At 48.2% G+C, this 27,420-nt stretch overlaps 1 protein-coding gene across 10 annotated transcripts in view; it reads right to left on the reverse strand.

The window, feature by feature from the left end:
• Positions 1-27,420, reverse strand: part of TCF3 (transcription factor 3) — a 121,300-nt gene that overhangs the window by 13,085 nt on the left and 80,795 nt on the right. For all 10 annotated transcript variants that reach the window (XM_077842038.1, XM_077842035.1, XM_077842034.1 and 7 more), the window contains exons 6-13: positions 25,290-25,357; positions 19,823-19,952; positions 15,265-15,314; positions 6,796-6,898; positions 6,133-6,272; positions 3,651-3,777; positions 2,565-2,623; positions 1,311-1,389 (exon numbers count right to left, since the gene is read on the reverse strand). In XM_077842038.1, coding sequence (XP_077698164.1) covers positions 1,311-1,389; positions 2,565-2,623; positions 3,651-3,777; positions 6,133-6,272; positions 6,796-6,898; positions 15,265-15,314; positions 19,823-19,952; positions 25,290-25,357 — 756 coding nt within the window. The remainder of the gene's footprint in view (positions 1-1,310; positions 1,390-2,564; positions 2,624-3,650; positions 3,778-6,132; positions 6,273-6,795; positions 6,899-15,264; positions 15,315-19,822; positions 19,953-25,289; positions 25,358-27,420) is intronic.

Here is a 27,420-nt window from a genome sequence, read left to right on the forward strand (position 1 = left end):
GAGGGTTATGGGGCAGGAATCATTTTTGTGGGAAACTCAAGGGTTGTGGAGAGAAATAAGCTAACAATCCTCACCCCAATGTCAAGCAAAGCATCAAATCTGGGAAAGATATAACACATACAGAGAGAGAGAGAGAGACAGACAGACAGACAGACACACACACAAAAATAGGTTCTTTCCTTAGTTCCCCCTTACCCCAGTAGTGTTATATTTTAATATCAGTGCTTTAGCCCCTATTGTAAATCCTCTCTCTCAGAAAGCCAAGTTTTTTGCTTTTATCAACATCCATTGCAGATCCTTTGCCCTTCAGTGTTTTCATACAGGCATTCATGCTGTGGGTACACCTGCATGTGTGCCTGCTTTTGGATTTAGACACAGCAGAAGGGCAGCCTCCAGGAACCTGCATAACCCCCAGCTGTTACCAGAGTGGCGAGATGGAGGGATCTAACAATTCGATGCCCCCAGTTCAGCCTTGCCGGTCATGCCATATGAAAACGAGTGCAGGTTTGTACTACTCTCCCTCTGTCGGACAGAATGGAGCACAGAGGTCTCTGGCATCTTTATGCCTTGAGATATTTCCAGTGACAGACCCAAGAACGATCCAGGTTGGGCTCCCAGTTGCAGGAACTAGGAGCTTCGGTCTTCTGCAGAAGGAGGCACCTGCAGCAGGCTGCCAGGATTCTTTTAAATCGCAGTATAAAACAGGTTCTGAAAATGGTTTGAACAGCCACCTCCTCCTGAACCTGGAGCCCCTCCCACAGGCACGCGCTCAGTTCACAGAGAACAGGGGTAGCTCAAACGGCACATGGATGAGTGAAGCTTGCAAAAGGGCTTTCGGCAGGGAAAGAGGATGCACATTTCACGCAGCTAGCAGCAAAGCTATACTTCAGTGCGACAGCATCGCTGGACATCGGCAAGACGCACGGGCAGCTAGAATATTTCCTGCCAGGTCACTTCTTTGGAGACAAAAGCCAAGGTTTTCAGGAGTGACTAGTGATTCTTGGTGCCCACCCGGATACCCCTTAAAGAGGCATGATTTCTGCAATGGGGGAGAAGGCTCAGCATAAGAAGGCCCATTCCAGACACCTCAAGCCAGGTACCCAAAATCACTAGCCATTTTTGAAAACCAGAGACAAGATGTCTCTCCACGCCCAAACCAAGCAATTCACGGGAGTTGGGTATATTGTTTTTAAAACTTTTTTTAAAAGATATTCTCCCCCCCACCCCCTTTTAAAATGAAACTGGTTTGATCAGGTTTGTAAAAATGTTGCTCAAGCAGTTCTCAGGAGATCAGCGCATCGAGCACGTACCTGCAAGCCCCTGAGGGGAGCCCACGGGGGTGGAGGGGTTTGAAGAGAAGTTATTGCTAGAGTGATCTGGGGAATAAATCTGGAACGAGAGAGAAACAAAGCACAGTCAGCCAGCTATGCCTTCGAACCAGAGCGTTCCCGGCCCTGTAGAGCTGCAAACCCTTCACTGCCCTAAGCCCGCATGTACCACAGCTGCCTACAGCACTTCCCCACGGACTTCCAAGTCTCTTTACGTCACCCTTGCCAATTGCCCCAGCCCTCCATCTACACAGCAAGCATGCTTCCTCGGTCCCAACCCCAAGCGCTCTGCTGGCCAGAATTAACCTTGGTATCTATGCTATTGCTGCGTTCCTCCCCCACCACACCCCCCCAGCTCCTTCCCTACAGCAGGTGCCTCCATTTGCCCCCTTAGTTGCTGGGCTCTCACAACGTGAGGAGGTTTCCGTGGTGTTTGACCTCAGGGAGCAGAGACCCCAAGGAGTGATCGTGGAGGCAGGCACTGCACGAAGCTGGCTTCTGCGTGGGGTGACACTGGGGGCTGGTGGACCGAGCCGGGTGGATCTGTGGCACGCAGCGCCAGGCGAGGCCTGAGCTCTAACTTAAAGCAACCGGTTGGCCCGACATGGACCGTCAGTCGAGAGTCAGCACTGCCCATTGAACTTTAAACAGCCCCACTCACATCAGCTACACCCAGTGCCCAAGGTATCACAGCAACAGGCATGGAGAGGGTGGATAGCGGAGGGGGACTGGACTGGGATTTGCCAGGCCTGGGTTCTATTCCCATCTCTGCCCATAAGCAAGTCACTTAACGTACCCTGAGCCCCAGCTCTCTCGCTGTGCCCTACTTCACAGTTGGGTGGTGAGGGTAAATACAGGAGTGACCATGAGGCACCTCCTCTTTGTATCTATGGCCCCAATTCCCATAGTGTCAAGCAGCTAAATCTTTTATTTCTTCTTTTGGGGAAGGAAAGAGCATCATCTCCATTTTACAGCTGGGGAACAGGCAGACACTACGGGACTTCTCAAGGACATATATGGCCTGATCTGCTAGGCCATCCTTCCTCTTTTCCTTGCCAGTTAACAAGCCCAACTGGAGAGCTGCATGGCTCCAAGCACCTGAACCACTAAGCCACAGGGACGCTTAATTCTCCTTTCCAGGGCAGGGAGCAAGATGGTCAAGTCAACAACCCCACTCCAATGCTTGCTGACTTGGAAGGGCGTTGGGAGGAAGACTCCAGAGCAAGAAACACTTACTGAAGCTAATGCTTTCCCAAGCGCATCTCCTGAGCTCCCAGCAGTGGTTCCTCTGTTGCCTGCAGGGAGAGAGAGAGAACACAGCCCTTACCCCTCCAGTCCTGGCTGGAGTGCGCATGCCAGAAGAGCTCAAATCAGAACAGGTCACTTTTGGAAAAACCCAGGGGCGCTTAAAAAGAAAAGCTGACCCTTGTAGTTTGGTGTCTGCAAGCAGTCTCTCCTATTGAGCCTGGGAGGGGAAGGTGGCAGCAGCTGAAGGCAGGATAAAGTTTCTTATTCAGAGTTTTAAAAAGACCCACTTTATTCCACACCTCCCTTGGTTGCCACTGGCCTGAGAGTCTCGCTCTGAGCAGCAGGGAGCAGGCAATATCCGCTGTGGCTGCCATCCTGGAGCTGCAGGGATGTTAGCACGAGATCCCAGGTCAAAGGCACTGCGCCAGTCAACATCTCCCACACAGCAAACCCTACTGTAACAGGGCACCTTCCAAGCCCCCACAGTCCTAGTCCCGTTCCCTTCCTCTCCCCAAACAAGGGTTTCGCTACAGAACAAAAAAAAGACCAAGGTCAAGATTCTCAGCTCCCAGGGATCGTGAAGTTAATTTCAGTAACAGGTTTTGTAACAGGTTCAGCAGGGTTAGAGATTAAAGCACTCAGGGGTTTAAAGTGGCATTTGAATGCAGCACGAACATTTTTATTCCTGATTTGGATGAAGATCTCCCCCTGCACCTTCCCCACCTGCCTCAGGTTTAACTCCTTTCTGCCACTCGCTCAGTGGTCGCGCCTCCGAGAAGCGACTGCACAGATTCCAGTTTCCCTCTGGGACCCATGAGCTGGGTGTGAACACGCACGCATGGATCGAAAGCAACAAGCAACTTAAACCTCTGGGCACAGAGGCTGCGGGGGGTGGGGGGGTGCGTCATGCAGACGGACAGAGTGCAAGCATTATTCTCGAACGTCCCGGACAGTGGCTTTAACCCACACCTCCGTATGCATTAGACATTTACCTTTCCTGGATTAACCTGCATGCAGTGGGAGGATGGAAATGTCAGTGGCCTCTGCCCAAGACTTGCCAAACCGTGTACATACCCATCATGTTGTCTGTCCCACTGATCGGCGGCGTGTGACTGGGCACGCCATAAGGGGTGGAGGCAGAGGGAAAGCCAGACACAGAGGAAAGTCCGCCATTAACTTCTCCTGAATGCATCGGGTAGTTCTAGAAAAGAGAAAGGGGAAGAGGCATGAGACATCCCCTGGGACGGTCCACAGCACATCAGGATTTAGGTAGCACCCACGCCAAGGTGCAACGTAGCGGTTAGTGAGTGTGGATCAACTGTGCCCTCTGATGGACCAAATCTCTGACCTGACTGCACTGCCTTCCAGCGGCTGGAGACGGTGGACGTCACCAGGACTCCCTCGAATTTTATACATCGGAATGAATTTTTTTATGTGCACCAATATGTAGGGGATGTGTGGTGGGGCCGAGGAGTTCGGGGGGGCTCAGGGCTGGGGCAGAGGGTTGAAGTGCAGGGGGATGAGGGCTCTGGATATTGGTGAAGGCTCTGGGGTGGGGCCAGGGATGAGGGGATTGAGGTGTGGGAGGGGGCTCAGAGCTGGGGCAGAGGGTTGGAGTGTGAGGGGGATGAGGACTCTGGGAATGAGGTATTCAGGGCGCAGGAGGGGTCTTGGGGCTGGGGCAGAGAGTTGGGTGCAGGGGGTGAGGGCTCTGGCTAGAAGTGAAGGCTTTGGAGTGGGGGGTGCAGGCTGCCCCGGGGCTGCAGTGGGGAGAGAGGACTCCTCCCAGCAGCTCGGGGCCAAGTAAGAGGTGCCTCTCCCCAGCCATGGCAGCTCCAGCGGGGCTGGGCCAGGGGAAGGGCGCCTCTCCCTGCCTGCGCGGCCCTTGATAGTTTGTTGTGTGGCTTACAGGGAACTTAGGACACTGTCATGTTACTGCCACTGAGGGGGATTCTGCTGCTGCTCTAGTGGTGGGGAAAGTCCCCAACTGCAGCTGAGTCAGAGAGAGCGTGTTCAGAGAGAGAGAGAGCGCGCGCGTAGAAAACACCCTCCAAAATCAGCAAAAATTGTGGACGTTTTCATGAATTCTCCCTCCCCGCAACCCCTTATCACAACCAGCTATGGAGCTGGTGGAAAGTTTCCAGATTCTGAAATTCATTGTTGCAAATTTTTTTGAATTGGGGGGAGAAGGGCGGGGCCTGGAGAGAGGCAGGAAAAGGGGGATGTTTGAGAAATTGGAAGGCCAAGAAGCAGATGGGTTCATTTCAGAATAGGCAACCTGCCCACGCACCTCACAGACACCCCCCCACCCCCAGCGGGAACCACTGCACTCCCCCACTTCAGAAAACGGCAGCCACGGCTTGGAATGCAGGCTCTCATTTCTACAGCTGATCCTGCAGCATCCATGCCTTCGCCCTGAGGGAGGATGGGCAGTCTGGTAGCTAAGGCACCAGGAGTGGGAGTCAGGAAATCTAGGACCTTGGGGAAGTCACTTAGTCTCCCTGCATCACATGTGGGGTTGAGAAGATAAATATCCTGAAGATCGTGAGACACTATTGCAATGAGGGCCAAGTAAACACCTAATTTTAGACAGTCTCAGATTTTAAGGCCAGAGGGTACCAGTTTGATCTCTGTCCAGTACAGTCTGCCCTCCTGTACCACCCAGGCCTCGATCGCTCCCAAAATAATTCTCAGAGCAGATCTAAATTGATCACCAAGCTAGCACTGGGCAGGTTACATTTTGACAATCGAGTGAACACCCCTACAGCAGGATAAACCCGAAGTGCTCTGCTTTAGCTGGGGAGGGGAAGACACTTTCCATGTCTATGCCCAAGTGCCCCCAGCTACAGAACAGGGGTAACTCTTCCCGGTCACTGACAAACTACATTAATGTTTGCCAGGGCCTGGATGCGGTGGTGAGGGGCCTCGCAGAGACATTTACAAGGCCGATGACCCGTATTTTCAGAACAGCGGCATAAGAGCATCTTGCTATTTCAAAGAGCGCTGCCAAAGAACAAGCCATCAGTATGTTTACAAAGGGACAGAAGCCTGGGATCTCACTCAACACCAAAGTCCGCTCCTTGCTAGCGCCGGTTGAAAGAGTATTTTACAGCAACACTGCACAGACATACCCTTTGTCAGACTACAAAAGTCTTGCCAAATTGCTCCATGGAAGGTGAGAATCATTATTCCCATTTAACAGGCCAGGCAAACTGAGACCCAAATCAGGGAAGTGAGTCAGTGGCTGAGCTGGGAAGAGACCCCAAGAGTCTGGCACTCTGCCCTGTGCTCCTACAACTCCATGAAAAGAAAAGGAGTACTTGTGGCACCTTAGAGACTAATAAATTTATTTGAGCCTAAGCTTTGCATCCGATGAAGTGAGCTGTACCTCATGAAAGCTTAGGCTCAAATAAATTTGTTAGTCTCTAAGGTGCCACAAGTCCTCCTTTTCTTTTTGCGAATACAGACTAACACGGCTGCTACTCTGACAACTACATGGTGCCACCTAAACATTCACACTCTGCTCAACGCTATGGCATCACCGGAGACACATTACCATCCGTTCGTGCTGATGTAAACTATTAAAGCCACTGGACTGTGTGAGAGGAGCTGAGGAGCCTCCCAGCATGGCTCCATAGCTCGACTGGCTCATGGTGCCGGACGAACTCCACAGATCTGGCGAGTTATGAAGTCCATCTGCAAGGCAAGCAACCATGTCAACTCTGGGGATATAAAATTGCAACACACAAGAAACATCAGCAGGGCAAGAATCCCATGAGGCAGAGGGGGGAAACGGGAGACTAGCTGAGTAATGCTGATGGCACGCACTCTGTGCGGACACAGGAGTTGTGCAGTAAATTATTTGTAGCGTGACAGCATTTAGGGACCGCATTAATGGACCACGCAGGTCGCTAGGAAGGTCTCTGCCCTGCAAAGCTTACAATCTGCAGGACAGCCTCAGGGCTCAGGTGCGCTGCAAGACAAGGTTGTAGGTCAGGAGGCTACAACCAGCCATAAGCCTGGGATCCGATGTAATGGCGGTGATTATGGCATTACTGGGTGTACGTATTTACAAGTGAGCTTTATGCATGCCTGCCCCACCACCACCCACACACACTGCATCACACGCTGCTAGGAAATCCCCTCTGTCACTACTTTGGAAGTAACAGGATAGGGGGCAGCTGCTGTGAAGCTGGGGTCACCAGCATTAACTACTGACCTGGCATGTAGAAGGCTCCAGGATACACAGTGCTGGGAGGTTTCGAGGGGGCATATCCAGCTGGATCCCTGCTGTAGTCATCACCTGAGTTGGATGGATACACCTGCAAAGGGCCGGAAGGGGGATGAGGTAGGGAGAGGGGCCTGCCCATTCAAATAGCTTTCGTGCCTTCTAGATTCTCTTCTCCCTCGTCCCTCTGCCTTTTCCTGACAGGCTACCTTCCCCCACCAGATAGCCTTTAACCTATTTATTGTGGCTAATAATGTAGCCAATTCCCACAGCAAAAAGAAAAGGGAAAAAAAAAAAGAAAAAGGAAGAAGTTCAGCCAAAGTTAAAGCTGAAAAGCGATACACTAAGTTATTCAGGAAATCCTCACAGCTAAGATGGGCACCAACCTTAACTCTGTCCCCTTCTCCCTGGTGCCTCTCCCCACTGTCACACTAAACTTGGCCTCCTGCATCCCTCATCACGTCTCATATGTGGGCTGGAGATCACCTAACCAACCCTTTCCACCCGGTCAATCAATCTTTCATCGAATAAATCCAACTGACGCGCAGCTGCCAACACTCGGGAGGGGGTGGAGAAGAAGTGAAAGCAGAAACGTGCCCTACATTTTTGATCTTTCATGCCCCGTGTGTGACGGAACAGGCCAGCGCGAGAAGTTCCAGCTTTCCTCTTTAGTTCCCTTTTCTGTTGTTATGGCTTTTTATGGGTAACCACAAGGATTATATCTGGATGTTAAACCCCAGTCCCCAGTCAGATTCAGAGGGAAATGGGAGGCAAGTATTCTGGACCCATTTGCTCCTGTATCTGCTTTTCCTTACCAAAAAGGCTTCACTGTCACCTATACCCAGCTCTTCCGTAGTGTCTTTCATCTGGAGAGCTGAGAGTGCTTTGCAAAGGAGGCAAGTATTCATTATCCCCGTTTGACTGATTGGGAAACTGAGGCAGACGCCAAGGTCTTCATCAGTGAGGCTCTTCACCCCCTGGCAGCCCTTGACAGAAGTCACCTCCAAATTCCATTCAAACCCTCTACTGACACACCCCACTGCAGGCCAGCTGCTCAGCCCAGCAGCACAGGTACAGTGCTGGGTTTGAGCGGCATGAAAACCTGCCGCTCAGCATGTGTGACGCAGCCCAGGTCGGGACACCTGCAAGCCCTGGCTTAGTTTACTGAAAAGCATCATCCTCTCCACATAGGCCAGGCTCTTGGGAACAGGAGCCTACATGGCCCACTGCATGACAGACTCCAAACGAAGGAGACCGAACGCACACAATGATGCCTGCACGGAATCTAGAATGCTGCGGGATTCCTTCCTTTAGGGCAAATAACTCTTGGTCAGCCCCATGAACCTTTACTTCTGCAGTAAAGGATTTCCAACAACAAAAGAGGTGGAACCAACACCTATTCCGTTTATTCAGCGCAACTAAGGGACTCAAAGGAGCGTTGTCCCTCAAAATGAAGGACACTTGCAGAGGCCTGCTTCTGTAGATGGCTACAGCAACACTGCAGTGGAGCTATGTGCATGTCATGTGTTCCGTAGCACTTTGAGAATAGAGGCAGGTAGCAAAGAAAGGGTTATTGACCAAATGGATGCTAGAAAGCCCGCTGAAGACAAATGTCTCGTGTGCTGATGTTCAAATGTGTTGAACAAACGCACACTGGATATGCAAATAAACCGAAATGCCATTTAAACTGATGCGAAAACCTTCCCAGGACCTATTTTCATCACTATTGATTCATTCTGAAACTATTTTCTTTTTAAATACATATGAAAGCAGGGACCGGGGGTTGCAGTAACTTTTCCGGGCATTCTCAGTTCATCAAATGACTGGAAAAGCATTTCTGTTTGTAAGGGAAGCCAGCAGGGATGTGGCAAGGGTCTATTTCCCCCCGAGATCCCCCCTCCCCCCAGTCTGCAACTTCTAACATTTTTATTGGCGCAAGTACAAAGTGCCAATGAGGAAGAGTAGAAGAATGGCTCTATTTTTACAATTGCCCAAACCACTGAGAAAATGGGTTTTAACAGGGAGACAGCAAAAAATGTGCTCTGAAAAGCATCGGTAATTACTCTTGCTAAAATAAATTCATCCCTTTGCACCTTCAGTTCCTGTTTCTCAGACTAGCCATCCCAGAGACGAAGGCATCAAAATGCACCATCTAAAGAAGAGCACCCACAGCTGAGACAAACAACAATCACTGATACCCAGTGTGTCCAGCGCATGCCTGGATGGAGTGATGCAATGAATTTCACAAGGCTCCGGACAATGTTTACACTCCATCTTTAAAAAAAAACAGAAAAACCTCAGAACCATGTCCTCCAAAGAGGCTTTAAAAATCCCTTGTTCTCTCTCTCTCATATACCCTTGCCCCTTCGCTTTCTCTTCTTAGTGAGCAAACCCCCTGACCATGCTCCAAAGTCGGTTGTCTTCCAATACTACACACCAGTGTATCTTTAAAAACAAAAACCCCCACCACCATCCACTAGCTCTTTGTCAGCTCACACAGCAGATTTACGACCCCCACCCCACCGTTTTAACATGTTCCACAACTCTTTGGGCTAATCTGAAGGTGATGACTGAATTAAGGGAGAGCTGTAAAAGTCCCTATTGCTCCCCTCACTCCTATAGGGGTCCCCCGTGTGTCTCCTGCTGCTTTGTACCCAGAAGCAGCAATCACCAAACTGCAGTGTTCTCTGGGTGATTGGAGGAGAAAGACGGCAGAGAATGTAACTTGTGACCTTCTGTTTCAACAGATCGCCAAGTTCAGATGGAGTCTTTATTGACCTGATAGCACAAATTTAGATCATAAACTCATAAAAAAACCACAGAGGGGAGGGGGAAGGGAGAGAACTGACAGATGCTGACAACTGGCCCCCACGCCCTCTTAAAAAAAAACAACCTAAAAGCCCTTTGCTTTTGTGTGTATCCAAGAATCTCCTCATTTCAACACAGAGACAAACCTTGAAGTGGAATGCATGAAAAAAAGTGTGTGTGTGGGTGGGTGGATTGCGCGTGTTTGTGGCAGGGAGGTGGGGAGAGATGGGGAATGGAACAGGCTACAAAGAATAAGAATCCAGTAAATTGACTTTTCCTATAATTTGATTAAATAGCGGGAGCTGGGACAGGGAATCGAATGAAGCACATCTAATAGCCCTGCACCATCTGCCAGCCCCTGGCACCTGGCCAGTCTCCAGGCAGCTGTGCAGCACTGGAGGAGAAGAAGAAGGGGTGGGGGTGGGGAAAGGAGGTTTAACATATTTAATAAATCCTGAGCGAGAATAAAAAAACGGTAAGAAATATCCTCACCCAGGCAGGAAGCCGACGCAGGATTCCAAAGGTGTCCAACGTTTGCACCCTGCTGTTTCCCAGACCGCTGGAACACCCCCCCTGCCTCCTCCCATAGGCACATAGGCACCCCCCATTCCTGGCTTTGAACTCTCCCCACCCCGCCCCCAGCTCTATTTCAAGGGAGTCAAATTTCAGTCCGATTACTCATTAACGCTCCGAGGTCCTCCACACCCACCGCAATGCAATTCACTCATGCAACCGCCTCGACACATCAGCGCTCCCTGGATGTGTGAGGCAGATCTGGTGTGTGTGGGGAGTGTGGACACACGCGCACACACTTTTTTTTTTTTTTTTAAAGCCTGGAGACAACAGATACATAAAATTCAAGCCGCTCATTTTGAGAGGATGTTTCTAGGAAAGAAAGAAAAGCCCTGGAAATCTTTCGTTTCGGCGTTAAATAATAAGGAGGCTTTCAAACAGCTTTTTCTAAAGACATCTAAGAGTATGTTAGTTGGGGTTACGGGAGAGGGGAGAAGAGGGGGAGCTGGAAATAGAGATGTTCCATCAGCTAACGCTGTCTGTTGTCCTCCAGAGAGCAGGCAGACGGCCGTTCAACTCAAGTCACCAACCCATCAGCTGCCCCCCCCCCCCCGAACTAGCATCCCCAGCTTGCTGAAAGTCACCATGCACAGAGATAAGAGCCCTCTAAGCCTGCCTTCAAAATATGTAAAGCAGCCGACGAGCCTCCAAAATCCTCTGCGCTTGGGAGGACCTGACAGAATCCACACGCAGACCCACAGGAAACAGTAAATCATAGCCAGGTCTCTCCTCCCCCCCAGCCTTTGCCTCTGTCAGCTAGAGAGTCAGACCTCTGGGACCTACAGGTGAGATCATTTCCTGTGTTTAAAATTGCTAGCACCGAGAGTAAAAGGAGGGAGCTTGCCAAGAAACCACATTAAATTCACCAGCACTGGGATTCTCAGGGTGTTTTGGTTCTCCCACCCTGTTATTCTTGTTCAAATGCATAAACCAGTGAGGGACTTCAGGCAACCTTGCAGACTAATATTAAACAGAGCAGTGACCAGACTGTAAATTTATACACTTAGAATAGTTGCCAGCCACCATACTTTTGACTGCAACAGAATCTTCAAACAAACTACTATTCTAGGAGCACTGAAGCCAGTTTCCACAGGACTCAGAGACAAAGCCAGACAATGCTTCAAGTTGTATGTATGTATGTGATCTGAGATCTCTACTAGACAAGGGCACATGGATGGTTAAGAAATGGGACTTGGGTCAAAAAGCAAAAGGTAGGGGCTGGCTAGTGTCTCAGGGAGGCAGAGCAAATGCTGGATCAACACACGTGTGTCTCCGCTCTGGTGCGCATGTGGTGAGCAGAATCTCTCGTTGACCCAGATTACAAGTTTTTACTCCCTTTGTTGGGAAAACGCAGCAGCGGCAGTGTCATTGATATATGGATCCAAAGGCCAGAAGGAACCATTGTGAGCACCTATTCAGATCTTTTGCACAACAGAAGAATTTCACTTAGTAACTCCTCCATCTTTTAAACCAAGCAAGTGGCAAACTGACACGATTTGTCATAGGTCATACAGAGTTTGGTGTATCCAAGAAGCAATTTTAAGGTGGCTTGTGAGAGGCGAAAGGTGTCGGATACAGAGCGGGATATCTGGCACACAAGCAACAGGATTTTAGCTGTACTTTTACCGAATGGATTTTGATGCAACTGAACCCTTCCGAGCAGCTGCCAGTTGTATCACACTCAGCACTATTCAGTCAGGCCCTGATCCTTCTCCTGCTGAAGTGGATGGGAAAGTTCCTACAGACTTCAATGGCAGCAGGCTTTAAGTGCACAGGCCCCAGGCCTATTTTCAGGGTGATTCTTGCACATGGGGTAATTAGACACAGACTCTCTGCCTCGGGACCCATTCCTTATTGTGCCATCCAAACTATGCAGCCAGCCGCCAGACACGGTCACATCCACCCTGACTTATTACTCAGAGCAGCACAGGAAAGAATGCGGCTCCTCGGGCCCAAAGGAAAGAAAGGAGAGTGTGGGTGGCGAACGCACAGCGGCACAGAGAGAATAAGAGCTGCAGCAGACTTTGCTGTTTTCCAGAGCTGCTACTTCACAAGGGCAAAAAACTCAGGACGACCATGTGCTAATGTACAACAGCATGACCACAGGACACACCTGAGGGGCCATTCATGGCCAGACCTGCTAGTTAGAAGAAAGACCAGCCTACCTCCAACCCATCTCCCTTGCCATCAAAGGAGTAGGCAACATCCCCTGGCTTCCATGCTTTCCACTAACTTTTCTAGTTCGCTCTTTAACTCACTGATGTGTTTGCATCTCATGCTGCCTTTGGCAGCGCTTCCCCTGCTTCAGCCACCCTCAACTATTTCAGCCACTGACCATTCCAAGTTTTCAAAGCAGTTATGGAATTAAGATTAAAGTACTTTATTTTAATAAGATGTTTATGAACCTATTTACTTTGCACAGGGTCCAGTGATAACATGGAGCAGGCTCTTTTGCTGAATGTTTGCAGACGACCTCAGACGAGAAAACTTCTTTGATCAGCTGCCCATTAGGAGGGCAAAGCCTCACTGGCCACATACTTAATTCTGTGTAGAGGTGCATATTTCTCTCTCCTGGAGAAAGAGGGTTTTAGACCTCATGGAGGTCTAAAAAAAATTAAGGGGGGAAAGGAGGGAAGAGGAGGTAGGGCAGAGAAGAGACAGCAGACACTCCCTCACCCCTAGACCAGGGAAATAATTCTCTATGAAATAGTGAAGCTAAATTCGCTTTAGCAGCCTGCACTGGAAGAGAAGAGGGTGTGCGCTCCCACACGTGACTTCTAGCCATTTATGTTCCACTGGTCCCTTGCCACTGCAATTCAGGGGCTGCTGCACTTTGCTAAGGATTACATAACCCTCCATCTTTCCTCCAGGGACGCAGAACAGAACAGGTTATATTATTCCTAGTAAATTCCATCCTACTCTCCCTTAGCTGGGGTGGGAAGAAGAGAGCAGTTTCTCCGACAACAGGGGCATGCTGTTTACAGAGCCGCAAGCACATTCGCCCCACCTTGCCGCTGGGCTGGCTCAGAATTTATTATTATTTTGTTTAAAGGCAAAAGAGGGGGTTGCCGTCCAGTTTGGCTCCAGTACCAGAGAGCAACTCTGTGCCTGGCCCAGCAGTTAAGCAGAATGATCCCGTGTAGTGAGACTACCATCTCTTTGGGCCTGACTCATCCTGGAGCACCGTGTCTGTGCTTCAATAGAGTTTTCCAAAGCGACTCGGAATTCCGCGTGCCATGCTGGAGAGATGGTAAAGGGGCCTGGTTTTCAGGAAATGTTGAGCACCCATCCTCTGGAAACCTGCCCCTTCAAACTAGAGACCCCTTGGCCTCCACAATCACTAGTACCTCCTTTGAAAACTGAAGCCAATAACTGTAACCAGCAGGGTTAACTGGCCATCTGCTAAGGAGCAATACGTTTCTCATATACTACCTCCAATGAACGCTCTGGGAGCTAACCCAAATTCAACTGCTCCGAGTTCCACCTGGACCTGAAGGGACAGTATGAATTCAGATTCACTTTGAACAGGGCAGCTTAAAATGCACCACAGGGGATGCTTATTGCAGCTAAACTAGGGCACAGCCTGCAATAAGAAGCCCCTCAAGTGTCCTTCATTTCGGGGGTCGGCATTGGTTAGTCCCAAACTTGCCTCTATTCCAAACCAATTGTGTGTGTCCTGCTGGACTTTCACCGTAGAAAACATTTTACCTCAGAAATACAGAATCATGAAACTGAGATTACAGACTGTGCTTTACACTAAAGGAAGGAATACCACAGCGGTTTTATGTTCCCTGTACGAAGGAGTGAGTGTGTGTCCATCCCACGTGTTTTGAGACTTTGGGCCTGTGTAGTCTGAGCAGAACGGAAGGCTCACGGCACGCACTCAGAGAAGAGCACAAGTCTTCCACTCAAGAGAATTTCACCTCCACTTTCGCCTGAAGTTTGCAATCCATCCACACACAGGCAGTCAAGCAAAAGCTAGAGCATGGAACGTAGTTTTGCTCTACGGTGCTTCTGGCCAATGCAAAGCTGCTCTGCTCCCTTCTGTGTGAGAACCCTCCAGTCCACTCCAATTAACTCTCCTGGAGATTCCATTACTTCCAGCCATAAAGACACTGTTCAGTTTATTCCCCAATAACTGCCACAGAAGTATGGCTAACATATTCCTACAGGCTGCTCGGCATTCTTATAAAACAACACAGGCATTCCTGCACACCTGGACCGGCCCCAGCTGCCTGCCCATGTTACAACTGGTTTGGTTTCCCTTTTGGAATGAAATCTGCTCGTGTGGAATATTACATTTCATAGGGGCATTCGCCACATAACGTCAGACAGACAAGAGCCAAGAAATTCAGGGCTATAACCGATAGGCCGTCGTTTTACTGTGCAGGTGGTACTGGAGAGAAGTGGCTCTGGCTGTACAGTAATACCTTACAAGCGACGGTGTCGGACCCGGGCCTTCTGCTTCCCTCTCCTCCCCTTCCTGCCCTGCAACCCAGGTGGTACTACCAAGAGCTATTCTGCACTTGAAGCGTAACACTCACTTCTCTCAGGTTACGGCCCCATTGCATCTGCACAGAACTTGGTCTTACCAATCATAGACTATCAGGGTTGGAAGGGATCTCAGGAGGTCATCCAGTCCAACCCCCTGCTCAAAGCAGGACCAATCCCCAATTTTTGCCCCAGATCCCTAAATGGCCCCCTCAAGGATTGAGCTCGCAACCCTGGGTTTAGCCGGCCAATGCTCAAACCACTGAGCTCTCCCTCCCCCTACATGTCTTCCCATTTCTCTGACACACTAAACTGTAGCCAGTAAACCTCTTCCCTACCCCCAAAATACACCCCCCCCCCACAGCACTTGGATCAATGGTGACCAACTCTGTAGGGACATAACTTACCGCTGCAGTAGGGAATATAGTTAAAATGAGATTTAGCAGCCGCCGGTCCATACTAAAACTGTTGGGGATGCTTAAATCAACTTGAAAGATCCAACCTGAAGATGTAACAGAGCTTAGATACTGCATTAACTATAACTAGATGGAATATCTGCAGAGCAGATTTCTGTTCAGTGCTGCTTACCGATGAGGGCAGTCCTGGGGGCACCTTCCGAACCTTTTTAGGCTGGCCATCTGGTGTGGAAAAAAAATAAAATAAATAAGAACAGAGGATACGAAACCACCTTTGAAAGGATAAGTTACAGGCTGGCTGCTGACGCTATTGGGATATGAAGCCCCGCAGGGTGTTGGAAGCTAGTCACAAAGTGCAGCTAAGTAAAGCCGCCACTGATAGAAGACACAGCATTAAGTGCACCTCTTTGATTACAACTCCTTGGTAACGCTGTACAAAAGGAAACTGATTTCGGACATAGCGTGTTGCAATGTCTCAGGTCCGACGGCTCCTGTTTTCTGCTTGTTCTCTTTACAGCCGTGTTTTCCTGGGAGAAATTGACCTGAGAATATTAAAACAGCCCCCCCGTTAGCTGCTGCCGTGATAACAGGGGCTCACTTATCCCAGGATAAAAGGCCACGCATAAGCTACTGATTTTTGGAAAGGGTGCCAATAGGTTCATTAGAGAGGGTTTGGGAGAAGAAGGGAAAGGAATCAACCCAAGCCAAGGAAAGTGTGGGCCCCTTACTGAATGAGGGAGGCAACCTAGTGACAGAGGATGTGGAAAAAGCTAATGTACTCAATGCTTTTTTTGCCTCTGTTTTCACTAACAAGGTCAGCTCCCAGACTGCTACGCTGGGCATCACAAAATGGGGAAGAGATGGCCAGCCCTCTGTGGAGACAGAGGTGGTTAGGGACTATTTAGAAAAGCTGGACGTGCACAAGTCCATGGGGCCGGACGAGTTGCATCCGAGAGTGCTGAAGGAATTGGCGGCTGTGATTGCAGAGCCATTGGCCATTATCTTTGAAAACTCGTGGCGAACCGGGGAAGTCCCGGATGACTGGAAAAAGGCTAATGTAGTGCCAATCTTTAAAAAAGGGAAGAAGGAGGATCCTGGGAACTACAGGCCAGTCAGCCTCACCTCAGTCCCTGGAAAAATCATGGAGCAGGTCCTCAAAGAATCAATCTTGAAGTACTTGCATGAGAGGAAAGTGATCAGGAACAGCCAGCATGGATTCACCAAGGGAAGGTCATGCCTGACTAATCTAATCGCCTTTTATCATGAGATTACTGGTTCTGTGGATGAAGGGAAAGCAGTGGATGTATTGTTTCTTGACTTTAGCAAAGCTTTTGACACGGTCTCCCACAGTATTCTTGTCAGCAAGTTAAGGAAGTATGGGCTGGATGAATGCACTATAGGGTGGGTAGAAAGCTGGCTAGATTGTCGGGCTCAACAGGTAGTGATCAATGGCTCCATGTCTAGTTGGCAGCCGGTGTCAAGTGGAGTGCCCCAGGGGTCAGTCCTGGGGCCGGTTTTGTTCAGTATCTTCATAAATGATCTGGAGGATGGTGTGGATTGCACTCTCAGCAAATTTGCAGACGATACTAAACTGGGAGGAGTGGTAGATACGCTGGAGGGGAGGGATAGGATACAGAAGGACCTAGACAAATTGGAGGATTGGGCCAAAAGAAATCTGATGAGGTTCAATAAGGATAACTGCAGGGTCCTGCACTTAGGACGGAAGAATCCAATGCACCGCTACAGACTAGGGACCGAATGGCTAGGCAGCAGTTCTGCGGAAAAGGACCTAGGGGTGACAGTGGACAAGAAGCTGGATATGAGTCAGCAGTGTGCCCTTGTTGCCAAGAAGGCCAATGGCATTTTGGGATGTATAAGTAGGGGCATAGCGAGCAGATCGAGGGACGTGATCGTCCCCCTCTATTCGACATTGGTGAGGCCTCATCTGGAGTACTGTGTCCAGTTTTGGGCCCCACACTACAAGAAGGATGTGGATAAATTGGAGAGAGTCCAGCGAAGGGCAACAAAAATGATTAGGGGGTCTAGAACACATGACTTATGAGGAGAGGCTGAGGGAGCTGGGATTGTTTAGCCTGCAGAAGAGAAGAATGAGGGGGGATTTGATAGCTGCTTTCAACTACCTGAAAGGGGGTTCCAAAGAGGATGGCTCTAGACTGTTCTCAATGGTAGCAGATGACAGAACGAGGAGTAATGGCCTCAAGTTGCAGTGGGGGAGGTTTAGATTGGATATTAGGAAAAACTTTTTCACTAAGAGGGTGGTGAAACACTGGAATGCGTTGCCTAGGGAGGTGGTGGAATCTCCTTCCTTGGAAGTTTTTAAAGTCAGGCTTGACAAAGCCCTGGCTGGGATGATTTAACTGGGAATTGGTCCTGCTTCGAGCAGGGGGTTGGACTAGATGACCTTCAGGGGTCCCTTCCAACCCTGATATTCTATGATTCTATGATTCAAGCAATGTTTGGCTCACCCTGCAACCTGAACACAAGTGAGCTCCAACAATGAGGAGTCCTTGTGCCACCTTAGAGACTAACATTTATTTGGGCATAAGCTTTCGTGGGCTAAAACCCACTTCATCAAATGCATGGAGTGGAAAATACAGTAGAGAGGTATAAATATACAGCGTATGAAAAGATGGGGGTTGCCTTACCAAGTGCGGGGGGAGGGGTCAGTGCTAACAAGCTAATCCAATTAAGGTGGAAGTGGGCTGTTCTCAACCAGTGACAAGAAGTGGTGGAAATCACTTTTGCAGTGCTAATGAGGCCAATGTAAACAAGGTGGCCCATTTCAAAAAGTTAACAAGAAGGTGTGAGTACCCGCAGGGGGAAATTAGTTTCTGTAGTGACCCATCCACTCCCAATCTTTATTCAGGCCTAATTTGATGGTATCCAGTTTGCAAATTAATTCCAGTTCTGCAGTTTCTCATTGGAATCTGTTTCTGAAGTTTTTTTTGTTGAAGAATTGCCACTTTTAAGTCTGTTATTGAATGTCTAGGGAGACTGAAGTGTTCTCCTACTGGTTTTTGAATGTTATAATTCTTGATATCAGATTTGTGTCCATTTATTCTTTAGCATAGAGACTGTCCGGTCTGGCCAATGTACATGGGAGAGGGGCATTGCTGGCACATGATGGCATAGATCACAAGTGAGCTCATCAGTCATTTGCTCCTTAAAAAATAACTTGCTTAGCAAAAGGCACTGTGATAGGATGTCAGGCATTAGGACTTTACCCAGAGATGGAGGGCTACTGCACTGACTTGCCCATGAAGACAGAAGAGGTGGGTCTCAGATCCAAATCAGGGGGATAAACAGTGTAGCGTTTTTAAGGTAAGAGATAGGGTATAGTGGGAAGGGACATTTTCAGGGGGAAAACCCTAGAAGCTCAGGCTAAGGGTTTATGGATTTTCTCATGAAGAATTAAGGCTAATCCTAGTCAGAGGTGAGAGTTTTAGACACCAAATGCAACGTGTTTGCTGTGTGAGCGGAGGTTGAGGGACTGTGCCCATTCATACATTTTCTAGCTTAGGAGAAGAATTCATAACACAGAACCACTCAATCCATTTAAACAGTGGAGCTGAAAACCTGAAACAGTGAAATTCTTATGCAATTAATTAAGCTTTGAATATCAAAGCAAGTACCCTCCCCTGCATTCCCCTTTCTAAAAATACCCGGGAAAACCTGCATGTAGGGTTACATTGCATCTGGCTCCATTTGCAGTGCAGAGACAAAATCAGCAGCCACAGAACAATTTCAGACGGGGGGAGGGGGGGTGTTAGCAGGTAACATCAGCACTGGAACATGAGCGCCTGTCTACACTTGAAAGTTAAATTCACACCCTACCTTAATCCTCATTAAAGCACAACAGCTGTTCCTGAGTAACGCCATGTGCGGATACATTTACTCCAGAATAAGAGCACTTTGTTCCACTTTAGTTTAAATCATGTTGGATTAAGTTTAAACAGGAACACGGCATTCTTATTCCAGAATAAGAGTCCACAGATGGAGTTAAGCAGAAACAACTCCCTCTGTAGACAAGAACTTAGAGGCCAAAGGCACAACTCAGTGCCTTCAAACTCCTCAGGTAGATGACTATCTGATAATCAGGACTCTGTGTTGCTTACTGTATTACTCTATTACTTAAACGTTGTTACTATATCACTCCTGGCAGCCAAGGTTCACTGGGGGTAGCTTTTATATAAAGGGCACTTGAGCAGAGGCAATAGGGTTAAAGGTTAGAGGGGCACACTCACACAGTTGCCAAGATTTTCAGATGTGACTCATGATTTTGAGAGCTCAACTGGAGACACCTTACAGGGTCCTGATTTTCAGAAAGGATTGAGCACCTGCCCACGGGAAATCTGTCTTAGGTTTGGAAACCAAAATCACTAGTCACTTTTTACAATCTTGGCAGGTATTTGCCTGCAGAGTGGAGGAAATCACACATCGCTAAGATGCTACATAACCCAGTCTGGCAATGAATTTTTCAAATGTTTGCCAGATCCACATCTATGTAACCCTGCAGCATTCATGCACAGATCCATGTTCTCAAGAGATCTAACTTCTATATCATGAATGGCATCAAGACAGTAGAGCATTTCTGTGGCCAACACGGTCAGCTTGACCAATTTAAAGTGCAAATCAAGAGAGAAGACATCCTAGTCTCATTATCTCACAATCAGCATTGCTGCACCAGAGGGACATTCACGGTGACTTACCTATGTTGCTGTCAGCACCTCTCCTACGAGGGTTGTTTGGGTAGGAATAATACTGAGACCCTCCCTTCACCCCTGTGGGGGAAAGTGTGGTTGGACTTGCAATTCCCATTTCACTGGGCAGGAAACCAGTCTGCAAACAAGAAGACACACAAACCCTTCCGTGTCATTATGCTGTAAAACCATCACAGTCACTGAGAGATAACAGAAGCTGCCTTGGAGCACCTCAACCTAAAAATCAAACCAACCAGCCATAAAAAAGGCAAAAACAAATAAGCCATCCAGAACTCGAGTCATGTTTACCAAAGATGCCTGAACTCCACGTTCTAAATCTGCACCCACAATTATTTGGTGTAATTAACTGAGCACAAATGACAGAACCTAGATGTCTATCTAATTTGCAGTCAATTGGCTGCATTCGGTCATTTGCATCGACGAGCGAGTGTGCGTGATGGTGCCGAGCAGTACAAGAGAAAGGACAGGTTTTCAGTTTAAGGCATTGCACTGGGACCGCTAAGCAGATTCTCCAGGATAGCAATAGCAGCAGAGCTCACATAGATGGGGTATCCACGTTACCACCAGTGTCTCATCTAACCCTGCTCAGAACTGGTCTAGGAGACACCACGGTTAACAAAAAACCTAAACAAAAGACGCTCCTGCGGCGGAGGAGAGAAATGCTTCTGGCAACAGAAGTGGTTGACAGAAGCAAAAGTGGTACCGCGGGTCCCTTGACGATAGCCCCTGCAGAAGCCCAAAGCGGAAGATTTCCCAAGCAGCTTAATACAGACAAGGCTACTGAGTCTAAGGACGAGAGGAAGGATGGTCTTGTGGTCAACAGCACTCAGGACTTGGGCTGGTACCTTGGTCTACCATGGACTCCCTGTGCCTCAGTCCCCCCTCCATAAATTGAGGATAACCACCCTTCCTTTGATCTGCCTTGTCCATTTAGACTGTATGCTCTTCAGGGCAGGGACTGTCTCTGACAATATGTACATACAGACCCCATCACAACAGGGCTCCGATCTCAGATCTACTGATTCACATTAGAATGTGATTATTATAGCCTTTCAGTATGCTAAACTGTTGAATCCTATCCTGCTCTGCTTCAGTTGTTTACTCTGCAGAGTGGTTAACCCCTGGTTAAATGCCTTTTAGATCTCTAGACTATCAATGACTTATTTTCCTTAGGAAATTCCATTAGAACCAAAATGTTCTTCCCCACCCCACCCTCCATCCCAGTTTACAACCTGAACCCAGAATTTTCAGAAGTGACCCATGATTTTGGGTGCTCAACGGGGCACATGCATTAAAAGGGTCTGATTTTCAGCTAGTGCCAGGCGCCCATCCCTCTGGAAATCAGGGTCCTGTAAGGCATTTCAAGCGGAGCGCCTTCTGAAGACATGACCGGGAGCTGAAGCAACAAAAATTCAGGTTAGAAGACAGACACAACTTTTAATAGTATGTGGATTTTAACAACTGACCTGGTGGATTCCCCATCGCGTGAAGCCTTTACATCAAGATGGACTCTCTCCCTCTCTAAAAACATGCCCTAACTCAAGCACAAGCCATGGGCAGGATGCAGGAATTCCCTGCAGGTGAGATTCCCTGGCCTATGGTATGCAGGTGGTCAGAGCACATGATCCGAACGGTCCCTTCTGGCCTTAAAGATGATTCTAATGAAGGCCCAAGATTTGATGAGTTTACCATTATCTCTGTGGTAGCGGATGATGAGAGTGAACTTCCCTGCTCACTAAGGCGGGGGGGGGACGGGGGTGGATTGGTCCTGCTTTGAGAAGAGGGTTGGACTAGATGACCTCCTGAAGTCCCTTCCAACCCTGATATTCTATGATTCTATCACAGGTTTGTGCTTTTAAAATGCTATTTCGGTTTGGTCTGATGTAAGCAGAAAGTGTTCGCTGTGTCTAATCTGCACCACAAATACCTACACGGGCTTCAGCCTGTTTCTTGCCTCCCAGCTGATGAAAGGCCAGTGGTTGAAAGCTCCCTCTCAATCCCCACAATCCACTTCACAAGCAGCTGGAGGTTTCACAGATTGTAAACAGAGTTTAGCAGGAGAGATTTACGTTGGGAGCTTTTCGAAATAAAAAGCCTGCCTTGAAAAGGAGCTGTGGTGGGTGGCACAGGGCGATTATTGCCACTCGATAATAATATCCAGCTCTTCCATATCACTTCATCTCCAGATCTACAAAAGAGTTATGTATCAATACCCCCATTCGATAGATGGGGGAACAGAAATGCAGAGAGAGAGAGAGACTTGCCCAAGGTCACCCAGCAGGCCGGTGGCAGCATCAGGAACAGAACCTAGGTCTGCCAGTGCCTTATCATTGTGCCATACTGTATCTCCATCTCCAGGAGCATTGCTGGTGGGGAGCTTTCACAAGAAGCATCAGTGCAGTCTGAAGCAATGATTAACCCAAATGCCAGCCTGCCCAATGCTGAAGAACAGTCTGTTGGGTTGGGCTTGTTTTTTTTAAATAATTCTCTCTCAGCCTCTCCTTCTCTGCTGTACGTTAGTAAGGAAATTCAACCCCCTCTTTTTTCCTTGTTAAAGAAGGAGAAAACGCCTCTTCTGTTTAGACAAACTGACCTTGGAAGCTGTGCAGAACAGCGCAAACCCAGCATTCCCTGCAACACAGTACGAGTCTCACAAACCAAAGTGCCTTTGCATGTTCAAAAGGGGGAAGCCCGTGCGTAGCACTCAGTAGGGAGCGTATTTAGCGAGTTGTTTTTATTTAGCTTAGGAGAAAGGTTTACTATATTTATTTGGAAATTTAGGGGGATAGAAGAGGGCCTAGAAATAATAAAAGCTTATTCCCTGTGCATCTTCTGAGGCTGCTAAATTGCAGTAAAGGAGGATTTCAAGCTTTTCTGAAACTGGGAAAAATGTTTATAGCTGGCTATTGAAAAAAGACTGCTCTGAAATCAGTCTCCTCGGGAAGGGGGCTTGGGTGAAGATCATGTATTCACAGCTGGTAAAAAAATTCTTGCAATCTGTTCCACTGGTCATATTACCTTTGTGTGAAAAGGCTACACACCACGGAGCCAAGGAAAGTGAAAACCTAAGCATCCCAGAGGAGATTACAAAGGGCTAGCTAGCACTGCTAGTTGTTACCGTTTTGCTCCTTAAACAGGCAGTTCAACTGTTTTGGCAAAAAAGTGCCCTAGTTCCTAGGTAGCTTCTGAGGGAATTAGTGATTCTCCTTCCTTGCCCCTCCCCCCACCCAATCCCCATCTCTGTACTGTTGCTGGGTAGTTAAGGGTTAAATGGAAGAGCAGCTTGGAGACCCCCTCCCCCCATCTGGAGCATGCCGAGCTGGGTGGTTGAGAGAGGAATGTGCTCCTCTCTGAGGCTGCCTGTCCAGTCCCTGGGAGGACAGAGCCTACACAATACATCTGCTGTGCAACAATTCTCAGAAGCTTTAGAAGAGACGCTAGCCGGCCCGCCAGGCAGGTTAGAAACTCAGCACAAACCAAATCAACAGTAACAACTGTTCCCAGAGTTCGAGAGAGACTGAGCAGTGCAGATACCAGCCGCTTGGTTCCTGGATGCTCAATTACAACAGAATTTTGGTGTCTATCCTCTATCAACCAGACCGGGAGAGTTTCAGCAAATGGTCTCCTCCTGTGGGCTGCTATCTGATCTGAACCCACCCTCCCCGTCAACACTTCCAGGCTAGAGAGGCCTCCTCTAGATTGCAACACCATCCCTCCCACCCCCTTTCTGTTACTCTATAACCCCCCCCCATCCTCTTCCCCCCTCTCCCGCCCCCCAATAAAACCTCAACAAAATCATAACATTAAAAAGCAAGGTCTGGCATCTGTCCCATTTTTATTTTAGCAGCTTCAGTGGTAAATTAAATCCACTCTGGCACAGCCAAACAGCACAGCTGTTTCAGCAAAGGAAACATCCTCAGTTCAGAGAAGAGGAAATTATGACAAATTTGTGTAAAATTAAAACAAGGGTTTTATAAAAGAAGCTGCCCAGCCAACAGCCACTCAATTGAATGCAGTGGTCGGACTGTTTACGCTGTAGAGCACTGGAGTGGTGACTCGATGATGTTCACACAGGGTAGCATTAGCAACGCAGGATTGAGCTGAGGGACTCACTTCTTCCCCAAAGAGTTAACTGAGGGGGCTGATGGCAAGAAGCTAGATAACCTGACTATTACTGAACTTTGCTCCAGCTAGATGGCCTCCCCACATACAGAAGGATGTCAACAGGTCTCCCCCGAAACTAGCATATGCTACGGCCCTGATCCCGCTGTAAGATCCACATGTGAGCCAAGCACAGCCCCCCCGAGATTCATGGTGCAGGGATCTTCCTGTAAGAATTGCATTTCAGGACTGAGGCCTATATTAAGCTGGTTAGACAGACGCATGCTAGCTTTGTTTTCCAGATAGCAAGCTAAAAACAGCACACTGACACTGCAGCATGGGCTAGCCACCTGCATACTAGCCCACCTGGCTCCTGGGTCTGGACTTGGGTGGCTAGCCCATGCTGCAGTGTTCACACTGCTATTTTCAGCACGCTAGCTCCAACAGAGCTAGCACTTGTCAGTCAACACAGGTGGGGAGGCGTACTCCCAGTTGTAGCAGACAGACAGACTTTGAGCAACCTGACTCCCATCTGTCGTGTGTGGTTCACTCTCTCCCTCCCCAGGGAAAAACTGTGCATGCAGTGTGGAGCTTTAAAGCAGGTCTCCCCCCCATTATAAGAGCAAGTTGCCCCTTTCTCTTGAAAGTTAGCCAATTATGCTGCTCTATTTTTTAGGCATTTAAAAAACCATGAGTTTCACAATGGGACTTACTGAGCCAACCCTGGATAAACGGAAGACAGGAATGCAATGGGAAAACAGAGAAGAGCACTCAGAATTTAGGTTGAGATTTCCCAAGAGTCCCAAGAGATCTGCATACCGAACCCCACACTAATTTTAATGGGAACTGGGTGCATAAACCCTTCGGCAGCTTTTCTACACAGTGTTACCCCACTTTAACTAAAGGAGTCACTTTAAATCATTTTAATTAAACCAGTGTAAAAGGCTGTGTGGGCATTTAAAGCACCACAAAGAGGCTTTATATCAATTTAACTTGAGTCTGTTAGAAGCAGGTTTAAGCTAAACAGAAATAAGCTACTCAAACTAAAATAAGAGTCTACATAGGGTTTTGTATCAGTTTAGTTACACAGGTTTAAAAACTGATGTGGTGTAATTTGTGTGTATAGGCAGGGCCTTAAACTCAACACTTCTGATTAAACCTCACACACAAAACTGAAACAAGAGCCACTGGCTGAGATTTGAAAAGCAGCCTCACATTTAATTTTTATGGTAGATGAGTATCTAAATCCCCCAGTTTACTTTGAAAAACTCGGTCCTTATTTTTAAGCTCTTTTCCCCCAAATTCATTCCGTTTTTTAAAAAATTAAAGCATTTTTATTGATTATGATTGTTACCTGATTTAGTCCTGGCATCCCTGTATCTCTGCCGAACGTTGAGTAGGGAGCTCTTTCACCGCTCTTCCCTAAAGGTGAAGGAAAAAAAAAAACAGCATTTTGTATAAATTTACAGAAGGAGCTGAACACACCTACAAAGCTGTATACACTCACTCAGAGCCTTCGCTATTTGGGCGCAAAGCCCATCTTTAAATTTTGGCTTCTCTTGCCCTTCATCAGGATGTCAACTGAAGCAGATAATAGTTTGCTGCAAAAACAGGAGATCTTTTACCTTCAAGAACAGCAGGGCTCAGTTGGTCCTTTTAAAAAAAAATTGCAATGATGTAGGGAACCGCTCGTGGCCATGGAAACTGACAGTTTCAGAATAGAGGGTGAAAAAAAACAAAACCACCCCTCCAGACAAACTAAAAAAAGCCATCCAAATTTGGTGGAACCAGGGAAAAAACCAAAAGCTAAGCATGGCTGACTAACATAATCTGCACGTATTTGTCCAAACAGCAGCAAAAATCATTTTGGTACGCTATCAGTGCAAGGATTTAATGCTGAATTCAAACTCAGACGGAGGGGAGCGGGGCATTATTTTTTCCCCTTGGATATTAAAACCTCCAGAAATTGGGACTGTTTTTAAGTGGCAAGTATTTATCTGAGAATTTTGACCTCCCATTCAAACCTGAGGAACTCAGGCATTCACAACTTCCATGCCTTGGGAGGAAATCCAGGACCTTTCCTAACACTGAAGGAGCCTGTTTGAAATGAAAAGCCTCTCTCTCTAGCTGATGATCACCAAGGGGATATGCCCTGGTAAAAAGGTTACAACCACCCTCCCACCACTACCGAGTAACACTGGCAGCCTGCCTCGGGGCGAGCAATTAAAAATACAGCTGGCTAGGAAACGGGGTGTTGTTTCTCCCCTTCCCTGCAGAAAATTGTGTGTTTTCAGTGAAAAATTGAAGATAGAAATATTTCGGTTCTGAAATGCTGCTGCAGCACTGCATGGGCTGGGCTCACTGGTCTGGTCGCTGCTGTCCCAGCTCATCAGTGTCCCCTCTTGTCGAGGGGAGGTGCTACAGTATGGCAGTTTTATGGCCACGATGCTGGCCAGGGAGTTTGGCCCCTAGAGAACGGGAGCATGAGGCATCTGAAATGTAACTCCCACCAGGCAATAAGACTAATTGTGAGGTTCTAACCACATGGAGCTCCAGCCATGGGCAGTTAGAAGGAACTGCAGGGGGTTGGGGCAGCACGACCTCCAACAGCCAGGGGAGGGGCCACGAGGCATGAGCGCCCCCCCGTGGGTACTGCTAGGCAAAAGTGTCTGGCTCCCGCGCACTGGGCACGCACTGATCGAAGTGGAATATGTGTCTATATCGACTCAAAGAAGAATTTTGCGTTTTCATGTGTTTGTTTTTTAAACAAACAGCTGAAGTTTTCCATGGAAAACTGACTTTTTCCTTTAATTGAAAATCAGCTCTGACGGAAAGTTTTCAACCAGCCATAACTACGACATGTTACGAGTGCCCCAAGGGAGCGGGGGAGAGTGAGTGTCCCGCAAGCCAAAACAAGCTCACCAGCACTGTATCCCCTGGGTCTACACAACTCAAGAGGCAGCGTCAGCAGGGAATTGCTGAACACATTACATTCTATAGGTAGTCGTCATTCAGCCAAATCTCCCCTTTCCACTAAGAGAACTCTCAAACTCTTCGGCAAAACCCCAACATTTCTGCTTACCAGGACATGCCCAATCTAGTTAGCAAACAGAAAAGCTCTGTTAGGATGCAGGCTGACACGTGAAGTGGTGGTAGCTGGCCTCACTGTAGCCTGGTGGGGCGTTAACATGATTAAAGACACATCCTTTCCCCCAGTTAACAGGATCTCTCTGTTGGGAGCAAACAGGGTGAGGAAGAGAACTCTCCCAATCTGGTTTTTCTCTTAAGGTAGGCAGAAGCAAATGTGTGTGTTCAGATGCTTCTCGAGACAGGCAGGTGTGAGGACCAAGGAGGATGGTGCTTGGTTTTGAAAAGCCAGAAGGTGGCTTTATATGGCATTCTTCTTTTATCTGGAACCCCACAGGTGCTTTTGGTGTGCTCCCACCTCAGACAGCATCAGACTGACTGCATGAAACTTGAACCCA

This window comes from Eretmochelys imbricata, chromosome 25 (genome assembly GCF_965152235.1).
Source record: "Eretmochelys imbricata isolate rEreImb1 chromosome 25, rEreImb1.hap1, whole genome shotgun sequence".
NCBI classification, from domain to species: domain Eukaryota; kingdom Metazoa; phylum Chordata; order Testudines; family Cheloniidae; genus Eretmochelys; species Eretmochelys imbricata.